This window comes from Gouania willdenowi, chromosome 8 (assembly GCF_900634775.1).
Source record: "Gouania willdenowi chromosome 8, fGouWil2.1, whole genome shotgun sequence".
Taxonomy (NCBI): domain Eukaryota; kingdom Metazoa; phylum Chordata; class Actinopteri; order Blenniiformes; family Gobiesocidae; genus Gouania; species Gouania willdenowi.
Window position 1 is genome coordinate 23,032,499 of NC_041051.1, and position 14,824 is coordinate 23,047,322.

A 14,824-nucleotide genomic window follows, 5' to 3' on the forward strand; every position below is an offset into this window, starting at 1 on the left:
ACGAACCACACTTCAAGGGATTTTTATCCTATTTGTGAATTCGCGAGATGACCACCTGGGACATTGTAAGGGTGAGTGAGGAGTTGGTAATGGATTCCTCAAATGCAGGGGCAAGCTGGGGGGCAAACTTTTGGACTCCATCTTTATTTCATAGCAGGAAAACCTCCATCAGAGGGGAACTAAACTAGACTCAGAATAAAGGATTTACCCAAGTTAAAAGCATAACCACGTGTTCTTTGCTCAGTGAAAAACGAGGCCCACGTCTTCTCCATCGCAAATGTTTTTATTAGAGTCTGAGAGCTGATCTACTTCACAGCTGTGAACACACACCTACTCTAAAGAGATCACTTGGCTTGACTGAGCTGCTCCTTGGCTTGGTTCAACTGGGATTAAACAATTATTATGGGTGTGTTATTTCTACTTAAACCAGACTGAAACACGGCAATAGACCATCTGTACTTACATTTACTTCCCTGGCCCACAGTTCATATTCCCAATGCTAATGTTTCCTCATGCTAGCAGAGCGCGTCCGACGCTAACTTTAATAAATGCCACTCAGCATAAAAAAATATCTTAAAACGTGTGAATGAGAAATACAGAATATCCAGAACTAACTCTGGTCATTATGAAACAACTTGGTTTTATCGGACTGAATCAAAGAGGAAGACATGTAGCGCTAACATAGCATCTTTCAATTATTTCTACAGAATTTGTTTAAAAAATGAAGCATAAAGTGTGTCTGTGTTGTGTTTATATTGCCTGTTAATATTATTAAACGGCTCCATCACTGCGATGGAGCAGAACGGTGTAAAGAGCACATAAAAAGAAGGTTCATTACATTACGTCTGACTGTAAAGACCAAACACCTCAGTAAGATGTCGACAATCTCTGGAGTTTTAGAAGAATATCTAATATTTACATGTCATTATAGCTTTTCTTCATTCTACTTTTAATATATTTCTCTTTTTTACTTCTTTTTGTACATCCAAATGTAGTGAAATGTGAAGAAAACACCAACATTTGATCACAATAGATGATCCTGTGCTGCATTGTAATAAAAGTGGCTCCACGTTTGAAGCCATGGAACATCCCGACTGGTGCAGTGGGACAAAGAAGACGTCAGATCTTGCTGTTCTCGAGGTGCGAGTCGATGTGTTTGATGAGGGCGTCGTCGGGGTAACCGGTGGGGAAGGTTAGCTGACATAGGGGACAGCTTCGAGCAGCGCTCTCCTCCGACTCCATCCACAGCTACAACAAACGGAAGAACGAGCACAAAGTTATCCACACACGATCCACACGTTCATCACGCGCTCATTCCTCTTTGGATGATGTCATTTTTGGTATCTTTATGGGATCGTTTATGAGAAAATTACAAAAATGATGGAAAGATTTGGTGTAATCTCACTTTTGAAGCACTTAATGTCTAGAATTAACTCGTTAACATTTGAACATGTTTCAGAATCATGAATCTGTTTTTTTTTTTTTTAGCATGTTTTTCAGTGTTATTAAGCTAAATCTTATCAAAGCATTTTTACTTTTGTTAAATCACTGAGACCAGATCATTCTGAGTCAAACCTCCTCCAAACTCAAATTCTGCTTTTTTCCAGATATTCTCAGTTGTCTGGATCATTGATCCTGATCATTGTGCCATGATCATACACACTTTAAAGACATTGATGTCCCCATTAATAACCATACAGTAGGTCACAACGTATGGACACACTCATTTCTTTTAGAAAAAAATCACTATGAATGTGCAATCTGGATCCAATCCTGATGAAACTCAACCCAACATAACTGAGTCAAATTTCATAAAGATCGATCAATTTCAAACCAATATATGAATTTGTAAAATTTCACCGATGATGATACATAGGGATGTTTCCTTTTGTCAAACTGATCCAAAATCAGTATATTGATCAGGATCCCCTCCAAAATTGGATAGAATCTTCCTTGGCCTAGGGTCTATCTTTCGTTAACGTTTTGTTAAAATCCGTTAAATTATTTTGGCGTAAACCTGCTAACAGACGAACAAACGTTGGTGATAATCTGAGCTCCCTGAAGGATGTAACAAAGAAATTGCGGTAAAAGGAACAAATGGGCCCTTCAATGTTTGATTTAGTAAAGTCGGATGTCTTTAGTTCTCCTGATGGAGTCTGTATCAGCTGTCAATGATGTGTGATTGTCCTAATGCTGAGGAGACCGTGTTGGACGGTGACCCAGCATGTTGGTTGCAAATTCCACCTAAGCCTTTCTAATGGTTGCCGTAGTAACAGCCCTGAAACCTTTTAAAGCAGGAGTTTAATTACAAAGGTAATATTGAATCAACATTTTTGAATGCTTCATCTGCTTTTCTGCTTTTCCACTGTTGAACTAGGTGATAGAATAGGGTGATGGGTTTGCTGCTCACATTAATGGACGGCCATGACTGAGCATGCTCAGTGTGGATGTAGGGAGGCAGATGGCAGGAGAGGGTGGCCGGAGCCTCGGGCGCAGACAGGGACGGGTGCTGGGGCTGTTTCCTGGTTGGGAATGAGGAATGGAGAGACGTTTCCCTCTGGGGTGAAGAGCTGATCCCAACAGCACCGAGAGTCCGAGGGGGGCTGTTTGTGGGCAACATGTACGCACATTCTTCCTGCAAAGAGCAACAACACACAAGAGGTGTTGAGACAATGGTGCTCTATTCCCCTGGAAAAGTTGAGTGGATTCTGTCACCTCTTCATCATCTGAGGACTGCGGGGGTGTCACCAGAGGAGTGGGTTCAGGCGTGTCATCGAGGCGACAGAAACGATGAACCTGGATCAGAAGATCAGATACAAAGACCTCCGTGTTTTAATGACGACCACAACTCACTGTCTGTCTGCCATATGTTATCAGGCAAAAAAATAAGCATATATTGAGGCAATTTACGCTTATTTTTTTTGGTCAGTGGTTCTCAAACTTTTTCTGTTGCCCCCCTTTGAAGAGTGAAACATTTTCAGGCCCCCCATCCCAACAAAATTGGTCAAAAAGTAACCTTTATTAAAAAAAAAAAAAAAAAGTAAGAACTGTTACTGTTCTTTTTGTTCTTTTTTTAATTTTAAAGCAGTAATAACAAATAAAGCCCAAAAACTTTAGGTTTTTTTTTTTGGGGGGGGTCATATTTATATATTCATATTTAGTTATTTATGATATTTCATCTTGTAAATATTTGAGTTTTTGCAGCAAACCAGCCAGTGTTTGTGTTATTTCAGGGGATTTCTTCTCAGCAGATTATAATGTAAATAAATCTCCTCTTACCTCTGTAGCCAGTGGAAAGCTCAGTTTCAGGGGACGGTGACGTGGACTGCAGCTCAGGCTGCTCCCTCCATCTCTGTCCCCGTCACCACCACCATCTCTGTCTGATCCAAGTCCATGAGCTGAGGCTGGTCTGACCAGACCCACCAACGAGGCACGGAGATGAAGTTTGGATTTGTTGTAAGCTGGCGCCCCACCGAGGACTGGTCTAGACTTGGGAAGGGTGGACACGGGGTCTCTTATCAAAAAGGCTGGCAGACGCTGAATGTTGGACGGGTCAGTGACCTTTGGACAGACAGACAGACAGACAGAAGGTCAAGTCAAACATGATGTTTCTGAGCAAAAAGAGAAAAAGCTCACCTCAGAATAACTTCTGTGGCTCCGAAATTTAGCTCGAAGCCGGCTGCTGATTGGCTGATGAGTGTATGACGCAGGGCCATTGCTCGGAGTGAGAGGAGGTGAGGGAGTGGCGAGGAGCCTGTCGGGGGAGCGTGAAGGCCGCTGAGGTGAGGTTGGAGAAAGATGCTGAGGAGTCGTCGGAGAACAAGGAACTTGAAAAAGAAGTAGAAACACTGAATGTAACATCACTCAGGATCAGACTCAGTATCAGTACGCATCAGTAATATCAACACGAAGGGATGACATCAGCAAACATGAAAAACAAATCATATGACGGGTGCAATTTGTCTTTGATGTTAGCTAACATGGGGAAAGCAGCTCTAAGCTGGATATCCTGTCTGTTTGTGTCTGATGAAGCTGCAGCTGTGGACCAACCAGACTCCTGGGAGATGTTCTGCAGAAGATCGCTCTGTTTTTCAGCCAAACTGTGGACTCGTCCCAGTTCTTCTGTTAGCTCAGTGTACGCTAAGGCCAGATTAACCCTGTCACACACAAACTAGGGTCAAAACATGGATCTGTTGGACAAAAAGCTTTCCTTAGGCAAAGCAGACTCACTGTTCATCCCCAGCTTTCTTTATCCACTCCACGTCGCAGTGCTCGCACTGTGGACACACATCATGTGATCATAAACGTTGTGCTCTCACAGCTGCACACCAAATCAGCCTCACCTGTCTTTGACCATTCTGTAGTTGGGCAAGCTCCTGCTGCAGCCTGCGGAGCTCCGCCCTCAGCTCCTCCTCCCTCTGACAGGCTCCCTCGGCCTGGTGCAGAGCGCCTTCCAGCTCCACCTCCAGCCTCTGCAGCTTTAGGTCTGACAGAGCATCCAGACTGCGGGAGCTTTGAAGGGTGGGACCCCGGCCCTCTGAGAACAGAGTGAGGTAAAGCGCATCAAAATAAATTCAGTTCAGGGGCCACACGGGGCGGGTTCAAGAAGAGCAAAGTCAGCATCATTGTTTACATCACTCACTGAATCCTCAGTAAGTTACAGATGTCACCTTAGTACCCACAGGGCTGTGACATCAATACTCCTTCAATTTGTGACCAATATTCCAAAAACTTACAAGAGAATTGGTGGGAAATCTGTGAAATTATTTGTGAGAAATTTCATGACTTTATGCAAAAAAAATTGAGAGTCCTTTTAAACAATTTGATTTTGAATATAACGATTATCATGTTTTATGTAGGTGAAAATTGACAGCCCTTGCATGTTTTAATGTGTGAGTTTTAATTCATTTTTAGAGACTGAGTTACAGTACCTACAACCAGGATTGGGGTCAATTACATTTTGAAATTACAATTATGTCTTCAATTATACATGTTCATTTACAACTTATTTATGATTACGGTGACAATAAAAATCACAGTTATTATTCTTCCTCTGTAAGTCAATTACAAATACGTTCTCAATTACTGAAGTTCAATTACAATTATTCACATTTACTGAGCCTTTAATACATAAAAAATAAAAGCCCACAAAACATATATCATTCCTCTTGTGTTAACTTCCTGTTAGCATCTCTTATGATAATAGGTCAGTTTTGAGCCATGTCTTAAATCAGCTGTAAAATACACTAAAAAATTTAATCTATCATATATTTATCTCTTGGTTCACATTAGGCTTCCTAATCACTAAAAGCAATTATATTAATATTTTTGGTGTGGGCATCTGAGCCTTTTTTCTGTCACTATATCTCGATTTATATCTTTTTAAATGTAAAAGGAGTGGGAAAAGTTGATATGAAACATAATTTAATAATCGTTAACTGTATTTGTAAACCATAGAACTGAAACACGGTTCCACAGGGTTTGGTTTAATCAAATTGTAATTGACAGTTTTTCTAGAATTTCAATTACAAAGTCAATTATCTGAACTCAATTACAGTTCAATTATGATTATGACAACATATTTTTAAATTCCAAATTCAACTATATTTATGTAATAATTGTAGTTATTTATGGTGAGTTACTTCAAGATTTTGCTTTATGCTGTAATTTTAATTTTGAGCAAAATATTCTGCAGGCTTTACTTGATGATCTGACGGGCCTTGAGTTTGACACGTGATCTATCTCAAGAGCTACAACAGTAATGGTACAGGAGAAGCAGGTGAAGCAGGAGAAGCTGGAGAACAGGCACCTCTGGGGACTTCCAGGGTTGGCTGGAGTTTGGACTGATGAGCATCTTTGCTCCGTAGCTGAGCACTGAGCTTCTCCAGAGAGTTCTCTCTCTGTTTGAGGGCTGACTCCAGGCTGCAGATCCTCTCAAGATGCTGCTCAGCAAGGGAGGTCTGACACACGCACACACTCAGACACACACACCAAGTAAGAATGCTTTTTAATTCATGGAGGGATGATTTTTGACTTATTGTGCGTTGGTGTGTGGGCCGTACCATCTTGTCAAGGTCTCTCTGAACATTACTTTTCTCCAGGTGGATTTTTTCATAAGCCTGAATAACTTCCTCCAACCTTTCCTCTCTCTCTTTACTTTTCTGGAGCTGCAACAAATAGGATTTATTGGTTTTATGTCATTTTCAAAGTAACTGAACCTTTTCATGTCATCAATAAAAAAGAACTGCGACAGCGAGCTATGGCTATAGGCTAAAGGTACGGACATCAAACATCTCATTACTCTACCCATGTTTCTTCTTCTTCTACACATCGTTCAAGAAAGCATATTCATATACATCTTGAAAGGCCTGTACAGTGCTGTTGAGTTATAATTATTATGACACGACACCTGTCATTAGCATGGATAAGATGTCATGAAGGCTGTCATTAAGTGTCGTTTGCTAAATTACGACACCTTTGCAGCAATGTTGGTATTTCTGGGTTAGAGATAGGTAGGGTTAGGGTTAGGGGTTAGGCTTAGGCTTAGGTTTAGGCTTAGACTTAGGCTTAGGGCTAGGGGTTAGGGTAATGAAGGACACTTAGCTTTAAGTATAAAACTACAAATAAAGTTTTACCGAATAATTGTACGCAGGAACAAACAAACATGTGAAGGCTGCATACCTCCTGGGTGAGGGAGTTGATCTTCTGCTGCAGGTTGGTGGTCTGTGACTGGATGATGCTGATGTCATTGATGAGAGGCTCACATGAGCAACACACAATCTGTTCCTCACCAAATTCACTGATCATAGGAAACTGTCGACAACAGAGTGAAGGTTCACCACAATCATCCTGATCTATTACTGTTTCCCAGGTTGCCATGGAGACGCACAGCATCACCGTCCTACCTTGACCTCGTAGTGTTTGAGCTTCCTTTTGATGCTGCTGTTCTCTCTCTCCAGGCTGGCCAGACGGGTCTTGATGTCATGATAGGCAGCAGCCAAGGCCAAGCCTGAGGCTGGGTACATGTCCTCAGGCAGCCGACTGGGTGACCAGCTGATTCCAGGTACGCTCATGTCATCTCTAAGCCCCTCCCCTCCACCAAGCAGCCCCAACTCTGCTCTGCCAAAAAGATCCATCAGCAGTTAGCTGCAGAGAGAAAACCAAAGAGGCCAAATCACATCAATACGGAGCCGACCGAGAGGAGACTGGAGTAATAGTGCAAAGACACAATCACACACTCATTAGTCGCACAGTTACACAATCACACACGCACTTGTGTCTTTATAATGGCTGAGCAGTGGGATGTTCTCCCTCTGACTCGCTCTCTGTTGAGGTCACTACACTGGAACAGCAGCATTCACTCTTCGCAGCATCACTTTATACCAACAGTGCAACTAAAATGTCTTTGCTCTTCTTCTTTCTGCTATCCCCAACTCCTTTACCCAAACTCCATCCTAACCTTTGATCATATTGCAATTTAAAGTGTTCTGAAAGTACTCTGGACCTCTGCTCCTTCTCGTGGCTTGATATTTAAGCTTTAGAAAACAAGAAGCGTGACGCTCCTTTTCAGACAATCAAAGATCTTTTTACAAACAAAGTGCTCTATGAGGTATTTTGAGCTTTACTATTAGCTGCCTGACTAAAGTCAATGCGCGTTCATGTCCTCTGTAGTAAAGTGCAATGGTGGACCTTCCAGCAGGAGAAGTCCCCATCTGATACAACGGTTACATGGCAAAGCAAGCCGAAAAAAAGAAGACCGACGTAGAGAAGCATCAGTCTAAAGGCCCATTCCATACAAGTCTTGCATTTCTACATATTGCTGCTTTCAAGGTCTCTTTTTGTGGTGAGACTATTTAACTATTGATTAACCAGAGTTGGGGATTCAACCTTCATTCTTCGTGTACATTTTTTTTGTGTGCTTCCACAGCCCAACTAATAGAGCTCAGTTTAATCAAACTAAATCTGAGTATGTGAGCATCACTGTCGTTCACAAGAAACAGAAAATGAGTAAAACACAGTGTGACAGCATTATCTGCTAGCATGCACTCTCCATCTCCAGCAGGTCAGAGGTCCCAGCTTCAGTAGGAATGTGCTTTTATAAAGAATTGTAAATATGTGTGCACACATCCTCCCACCATCACAGCCTCTCATGCCCACACAGTCGGCCCACGGTCTGTCTCTACTCTCCTAGAGCTTGCTCTACTTTACAAAAGATTTATTGTTCTGAGAGCACAGCGCTGAATTCCCTTTTACTAACTTATTAAACATAATTCCATTGTAAGTTCAAGAGAGTTTCTCTATGATGTTGTGTCTGTGATTAAAGCTGAAGAGAGGAAGCATTCTGCTGCTGCTCGTCTCTGATTGTCAAATGAGTTAAAGTAAGTGGATGCTATAAAGTAGAAGGACTGGACACGCTCATGAGCACAGTCCCATGATGCAATGTGTGATGTGATGAAATGTGGATGACATGGATGTCATCCACAGCTTTATAGGAAGCTGTAAAGCTTCCTATCCACCTGATTGGAAGCTTTACAGCATCCTATCAGGTGATCGACATTTGTTAAACATCTGTAATGAAGGCGGGGCCTAAAGGCTGCCCTGAATCAAAAAGAAGAACTGAAGGATCGCATTCACGAGCTCGGTCTGATTAAAAGAGAACCGACAAGAGAACATGATGTTCATAGAGAGAGAGAGAGAGAGAGAGGAAAATAATATAAGGAGTAGAGGAAATAGGGGAAATGAGGTCAGGAAAAAAATTTCCTCTCGTTGCTGCAGTCATGTGACTTTTTTTCTATAAAGATTCAACCTGCAAAACAGAATGGGTAGGCTGAGGCAATAAATCAGCAAAGTTCAACTTTTAAACTAAACATGAAGCATTTGCACCCCCAGCTTTGGAGTGCAAGGACATTTTTTATGCCAAATAAACATTCTAGTCTGCACTGCAGATTAGTGCTGGATCATCTCTCACTGACATCCACTCAGTGTTAACTCCAAAGCCTATTCCAGTCCTCCCAGTATACACTGATCAGGAGACCCGACCAGGGAAAGGTTAACAAAGCTCTAAATGAAATCAAATGGATGTGATAATTTACACTATCACAAAAATACACAAACTGAATAAATAAAGCAAATTACGCTTTATTCATTTCAATGTTCACGTAGAACTTTAACACTCGAGTGTAAAACCTCTAAGCCCATAAGGTTATCCATTCCATGCACTGAAAAGTTTGTGAAAATGACAATTTTTGCAATAGTTTGCTTCAATCCTAAATAAACATTAACGTTTATGTGCTTATAGTATGTTAGTACTTCTGCATTGTGGTGTATTGACTGCTTCATATGATATTAATTTAATTCAATATACCTTTTTTACCTAGATTTGAGTGTTGGGCTTTTGCATGCTTGAACACATGCAGAACAGAAGCACAGTTGCTTGAGTGATATATTGACTGGGAACCAAGGAAGTTCCCTTGTCCCAGACTAGTCTTTTCTGCAGCTGTATGTCATAAAAGTGTCAGATTCCGGCTCCAATTTTTTACCACATTTAGGTCCACAGTAAAGATTTGTTGCTTCCTCTCTTTGTGCCAAAGCTGAAGCCTTATTTCGACACCATGTTGGTTTCAGGTTTCTCTTCAGAACATATATATATTCGCTGTCCTGTTTCCCCTTAGAGTAGTGGTTTGGCTTTGCTACTCTCAGACCTTACCATGAAGGGTCTAATTTGGACACTCTTCTTCACTTTGTATTAATAAAATGGTATGTTCATATCAAGAAGGTGTCTTCACATTATCACATTAACATTTAGATAAAGGGAAAAAAAAATAAAAAAATAGATAAAGGGAAACCCACCACAGCATGCTCACTCGGGATGTTTCACACTCAGAGAGAAGTTTCAGGCAAACATGGAAAAGTCATCATATACGTAGAAAATATCTGTCCCTTCAGAGTCAAAGTCAAACTCATGGAGGGCCTATGATTTTCCGTGATCGCAGAAAACAAACAGATACAATTCCCATTGTGAAACAGAGAAAGCAATCTGGCCTTTTTTTCTCTTTTTATTTAAAATCAGGCCCCAACATGACACAAAAATGTCTCCCTCACATGCATGTTTTGGGAGAATATAACATTTACACACTATTTTTCACTGGAAAAAGGGTGATTGAATGCCTAGAAAGTGACAAAACAAACAAATACGTCCAATTCCTCTGATAATCCTGTTGAAACGCTCTCACTATTGTGTTGTGTTATGACAAAGTAGTTCCAAACAGCTTCACATTATGAGCTCATTCACAAATCAGTGGGATAGAGCTGCCACGAAAGGAACTTATTGACCATTCGCCCAAGGACACTTCAACACATAAACAGGTACAACCTTGGGATCAAACCCACAACCTCTGGATCAAAAGTCAACCCCTCTACCACCTGATCCATAGTCATCTAATGCTTATATGTTGTAGTGTAGGAAGATTTTTTTTTTGAAAAAGGTTGTATTCTACATAAATCTTACATCAGTGGAGGCTTGAACTCACAATTTCTATCCCAAGATTCTACGCTCTCTGTCACTGAGTTATTTAGTAAGAGACAACTCTGTGGTATAAATGTTTCAAACTTCTTCATCTCATTATAGGAATACTACAGCTGAAAAGATTATTCAATACATCAATAAGTCTATTTCATGGTGAACCTCCTCTATGTCACTGAGCTAATTAGTACATGGAAATGTCACCTGTAGCTTCACTAATTCACTAATACAGTCACCTGTGTGCAAGACAGCAGCTGTTAGCGTTTAAATGCAGATTTCGAACGGCTGGCAAAAATTCAGTCATTAAGACAAAAATACAAAAAATACACACATTACATCTAGACAGCAAGATGAGCTGTAGACCGTCCAATAGGATGAGATAGGTTGAATAAGTGTTATAGTTTTTGATAAATACACACATCATTAGTGGATTTGTTGTAAATTTTCAAAATGTTGACATTTAGAGGTTTGCTGTAGTGCTATATATATATATAGTACATGGAGTATATATATATATATATGTTGAAATTTAGAGGTTTGCTGTAGTGCTATATATATATATATATATATATATATATATATATATATATACATATATATATATATAAAAGACAATCTGAGATGGGACTGGATCTTTGTGCAAAATCGGGGGATCATTTGCACATTGTATAAGATTTCCTTATATGAAGTAGAAGAAGGTAAAAGAAAAGATGAAGGAGGAGAGAAGAGAAATAAACCTGGAATCTATCAACAGTAGTTGACTCTACTAATCCTATTGAGCTACGGTTACAAGAAGTTTAGTAGCCAGTAAAGTAGTCTATACAGGGAAAGTTGATGACACAGAAAAGTGTAACATCAGTATATGGAATTTAGTAAAATTTGAAATGGTAAATCAGAGGCACTGCTCATCTTCACAATACATTTTTTTCAATTTAAAACAGACTTCACAGGCAATTGAATAATTTCCCTCTCATTGCTGATCTTACCCCATCCTGTATGAACATAACAGAGCCGCAGTGCACAAAGAAAGCTCCATGAAGACATTTTACACAGTCTCCAGTCGCCATTGGATTAGAGCACAGAGCGAACCCGGCCTTCATCAGTGTGAAAACTCAACAATGTGCTTGAGAAGAAAGATCAAGAGTCCCATAAACACAAGATTAAAATTTCATTTATTAGACACTTTTGTCCAAAATGACGTATACGCAGTAAGGGTTAAGGTACTCAATCAACATCTCACAACCAACTTCTTAGAGCCTCTGTGTCAAACATAAGGTCCGGGGGCCAAATTTAGCCTTTCAGAACATCCAATGTGTCCCACGGACAAAAGCAACAAAGACAGAAAACATGAATCATTGAGTAAATGACCAACTCATTTCGTTGTAGATATCTCAGTCCATAAAAATACATAAATTCAACGACACTTGTACAATATTAGAAAAGAACTCCACATTTTTCTAAAATCCTGCAGTTTTGTCAAAAACAATCCCACAAGAAGACCTGAAATTACACAAATGTAAAGTCTGTAATTATAGATCCTGCAAGGACTGATATCTGACATAAATTGCTTTGATGTTGTAATACAAACTGTACGTGTCATGTATTACTTTTGTTTTCCTTTCCTTGCCCAAAATCTGCGGCCCACTTTAGATCAAACTTATCCTTATTTGGCTCCTGAACTAAAATGAGTTTACAGCCATTTCTTAGAGTAAAATGTTCCCATTTCAAATCTGATTGAGAACGTTTGAAGATAAAGAGCAAGGGAAGATTTTCGATCTAGGATTCCCTTCTTTATGCTCTAATCAATCATATAAATTGATTCCTACAATCCTCCTGGACAAGTTTGCATTAATCCTTCCTAAACTTCTTTTATTATATTGTGTTTTAGGCTTTTTAAGGCATGCTGTACCAATTACCTTATTTTGAAGCTGTGCTTACATCAGATCTGTGAGCACGTAAACTACGAGTACTTTAGAGTGGGCTGTATAGAACAAAGTAGTACAAATGATTTAATTCCACAAAAAACAATGACACATTGTGACCAACAGGCTGTATTTACTTTCTCCGTGAGTCAGATTTGTCACTTGTTTGTCTCGGTTAGACTGAGATCAGGACAATCTGTCGTTGTGTTCCTGAACCATGGCTCATTTTTCTGCTTCAAAAGCTCAGTGTTTCCTTATGTTCATTTTGTAGCTTTAGTGGGTCTCAAACCTTTTTGGCTCAGGTACCCCCTTTCTCTAATCTCTGAATCTAAGTACCCCCTTTGTCCGGCTACAACACTTTGCTTAGAAAACTATTTAAAAACATCTCTGGAGCATAATGATGGAATAAACAAGTGATAACACACATTTTAAAGAATCTCATTTTGTAAATAAGTGGAAAGAAACAGTATTTAGTGCAGTTGTTCCCAACCTTTTTTGGATCATGACCCCATTTTGATATCAAGAATTTCTAGCGACTCCAAAGACATTTTTTTCTAGAATTAGTTTTTGATCTTTTTTTTTTTTTTTTACAGAATTTTAGTTGGACTAGATTCACAATGTGAAAGTTTAGAAATACAGTTGTTTAAGATTGTGTGTGGGGTTTTGTGTTGTTTTTTTTTTAAATGTAAAAAAATAATAATGAAAACAATCCATTTGATTTTTTCAGAAATTTCAGGTGCTCATTTAAATGCCAGATGACCCCACATGGGGTCCCAACCCCATGGTTGAAAAACACTGATTTAGTTGCTTCTGAATAGATTTAATTGTATAGTTTTGTTTTGTTTTTTAGTTTTTTTTTAAATTATTATTATTTTTAAATCAATTCAGGGACCAAGACTGACACTTTTTTGTTAACCCCCGTCTCTCTCTCTCTCTTTCTCTCTCAAATACCCCCTATAGTGCCACCGCGTACCCCTAGGGGTACACATACCCCCATTTGAGGAACGTTGGCTTATACCAATGAAACTGTTGTTGTTGTTTTCACACAAATATTCATCTTCCAGCAACCGTTGCTCAGTGCCCTACAAACAGACACCAATACTGAGTTTGATAGTTGAAATAGAGACATAAAGGAACAAGATGGAACCAATGCTGTCACACTGATTCTGAGGCAGAATATTCGAAACAAATGTCCCCGGGATAACCCACGGTCCTGAACGCGCACGGCCATCATTCCTTCTAACGGGATAGACTAAGTAAGCTCACATTTCCAGTGAAATCACAGCAGTATAATGATCATATAATATTGACTGTTCCATTCACACTGACTCCGTGATCGGACACGCGCACTGTGACCGTCAGAGCAACATCAACATCATCTTCTTCATCCTTCATCCACAAAGCCTGCGTCACAGCCCGCACTGAACCATGTGTCTTGATAAACAGACAGGACAGACAGCACAGACAGGACAGACAGTACAGACAAGACTAATAGTAGGACAGACAGGACACTCAAAGGAACAGACTCAGCGTGTACGTACGTGTCCGAGGACGCGCCATGGAGAGGATGCTGCTGCTGAGGATGAGGAGGGTCGGCATGATGAAGACTCTCTCTCTCTCTCTCTCTGTGTGTGTGTGTGTGTGTGTGTGTGTGTGTGTGTAAGTTCTTCCTGTGTCCAGCAGATGGTGCTGTTTTATCACCAGGCCTTTGTTTGTAGGTTTATATTCTCACTGCTGGGAATGATCTGTTTTCCCTGAGGGATATTGATATACTGTACGTCTGTAAATATTTAAACGTATGAAACTAAATAAAGTCATTTCTCTATTATCATCGCGGTGTACAAACATGGAACGCTAAAAGACTTGAAACTGCAAACTTGTCGTTATTACACATTTTCAAAAACCAACCTTGTTTTCCGAGTCTTAGCGAGGAAGTCCCGCTGTCTTTCCCGGTGTTCCCGGTAAGACACGGGCTGTATTATTGTGCTACCTGTAGTGTAATGATCCTAGTCCCACTCTTCTCATTTTACTCAAAGTCTTTAGCGATTTTAGATATAAAATGTCAGAGTGGCTGCCCTCTATGGGTTGAATCCAAGCTATTACAATGTAATCTTGCTATTGGCTGAGGTGGTGTTTGGTGACGCTTTTGCTCCTCGGTGTCGTCACAAACTGTCACTGTTAGCCCCGCCCCTCATATAAAATCTGGTAGGAGGGACTTGTGCTTCCTGCTCTCTCATCCATCGATCAGCATTGATTGACAGCTGTGATGTTTGTGACTCTGTGCTTCTAAAGAGCTGATTCTGGTCTAATCAGAGGGTTCATCAAGCAACAGTATGTCCCTGATAGCACACATACATCTCGCCGACGTCGGCACAATGAA

At 40.2% G+C, this 14,824-nt stretch overlaps 1 protein-coding gene across 1 annotated transcript; it reads right to left on the minus strand.

Annotated features, from left to right (window-relative positions):
* Positions 1-272: 272 nt before the first annotated feature.
* LOC114467904 (TANK-binding kinase 1-binding protein 1-like) lies at positions 273-14,078 on the minus strand. Its single transcript, XM_028454422.1, has 13 exons — positions 13,986-14,078; positions 6,906-7,146; positions 6,682-6,813; positions 6,063-6,167; positions 5,810-5,960; positions 4,344-4,537; positions 4,231-4,277; positions 4,051-4,157; positions 3,637-3,827; positions 3,280-3,561; positions 2,716-2,796; positions 2,411-2,635; positions 273-1,248 (listed from the first exon to the last, which is right to left on the minus strand). Exons 2-13 carry the CDS (start codon positions 7,134-7,136, stop codon positions 1,120-1,122), a joined length of 1,875 nt encoding a protein of 624 aa, XP_028310223.1. The 5' UTR covers positions 7,137-7,146; positions 13,986-14,078; the 3' UTR covers positions 273-1,119.
* Positions 14,079-14,824: the final 746 nt, after the last annotated feature.

Bases quoted from the DNA above. Each gene is read 5' to 3' on its own strand.
- LOC114467904 (XM_028454422.1), bottom strand. From the start codon at position 7,136: ATGGATCTTTTTGGCAGAGCAGAGTTGGGGCTGCTTGGTGGAGGGGAG. The intron at 3,562-3,636 runs GTGAGCTTTTTC...GTCTGTCCAAAG, and splicing joins GCCACAGAAGTTATTCTGAG to GTCACTGACCCGTCCAACAT. The intron at 2,797-3,279 runs GTAAGAGGAGAT...CTTCTGATCCAG, and splicing joins GCTTTCCACTGGCTACAGAG to GTTCATCGTTTCTGTCGCCT.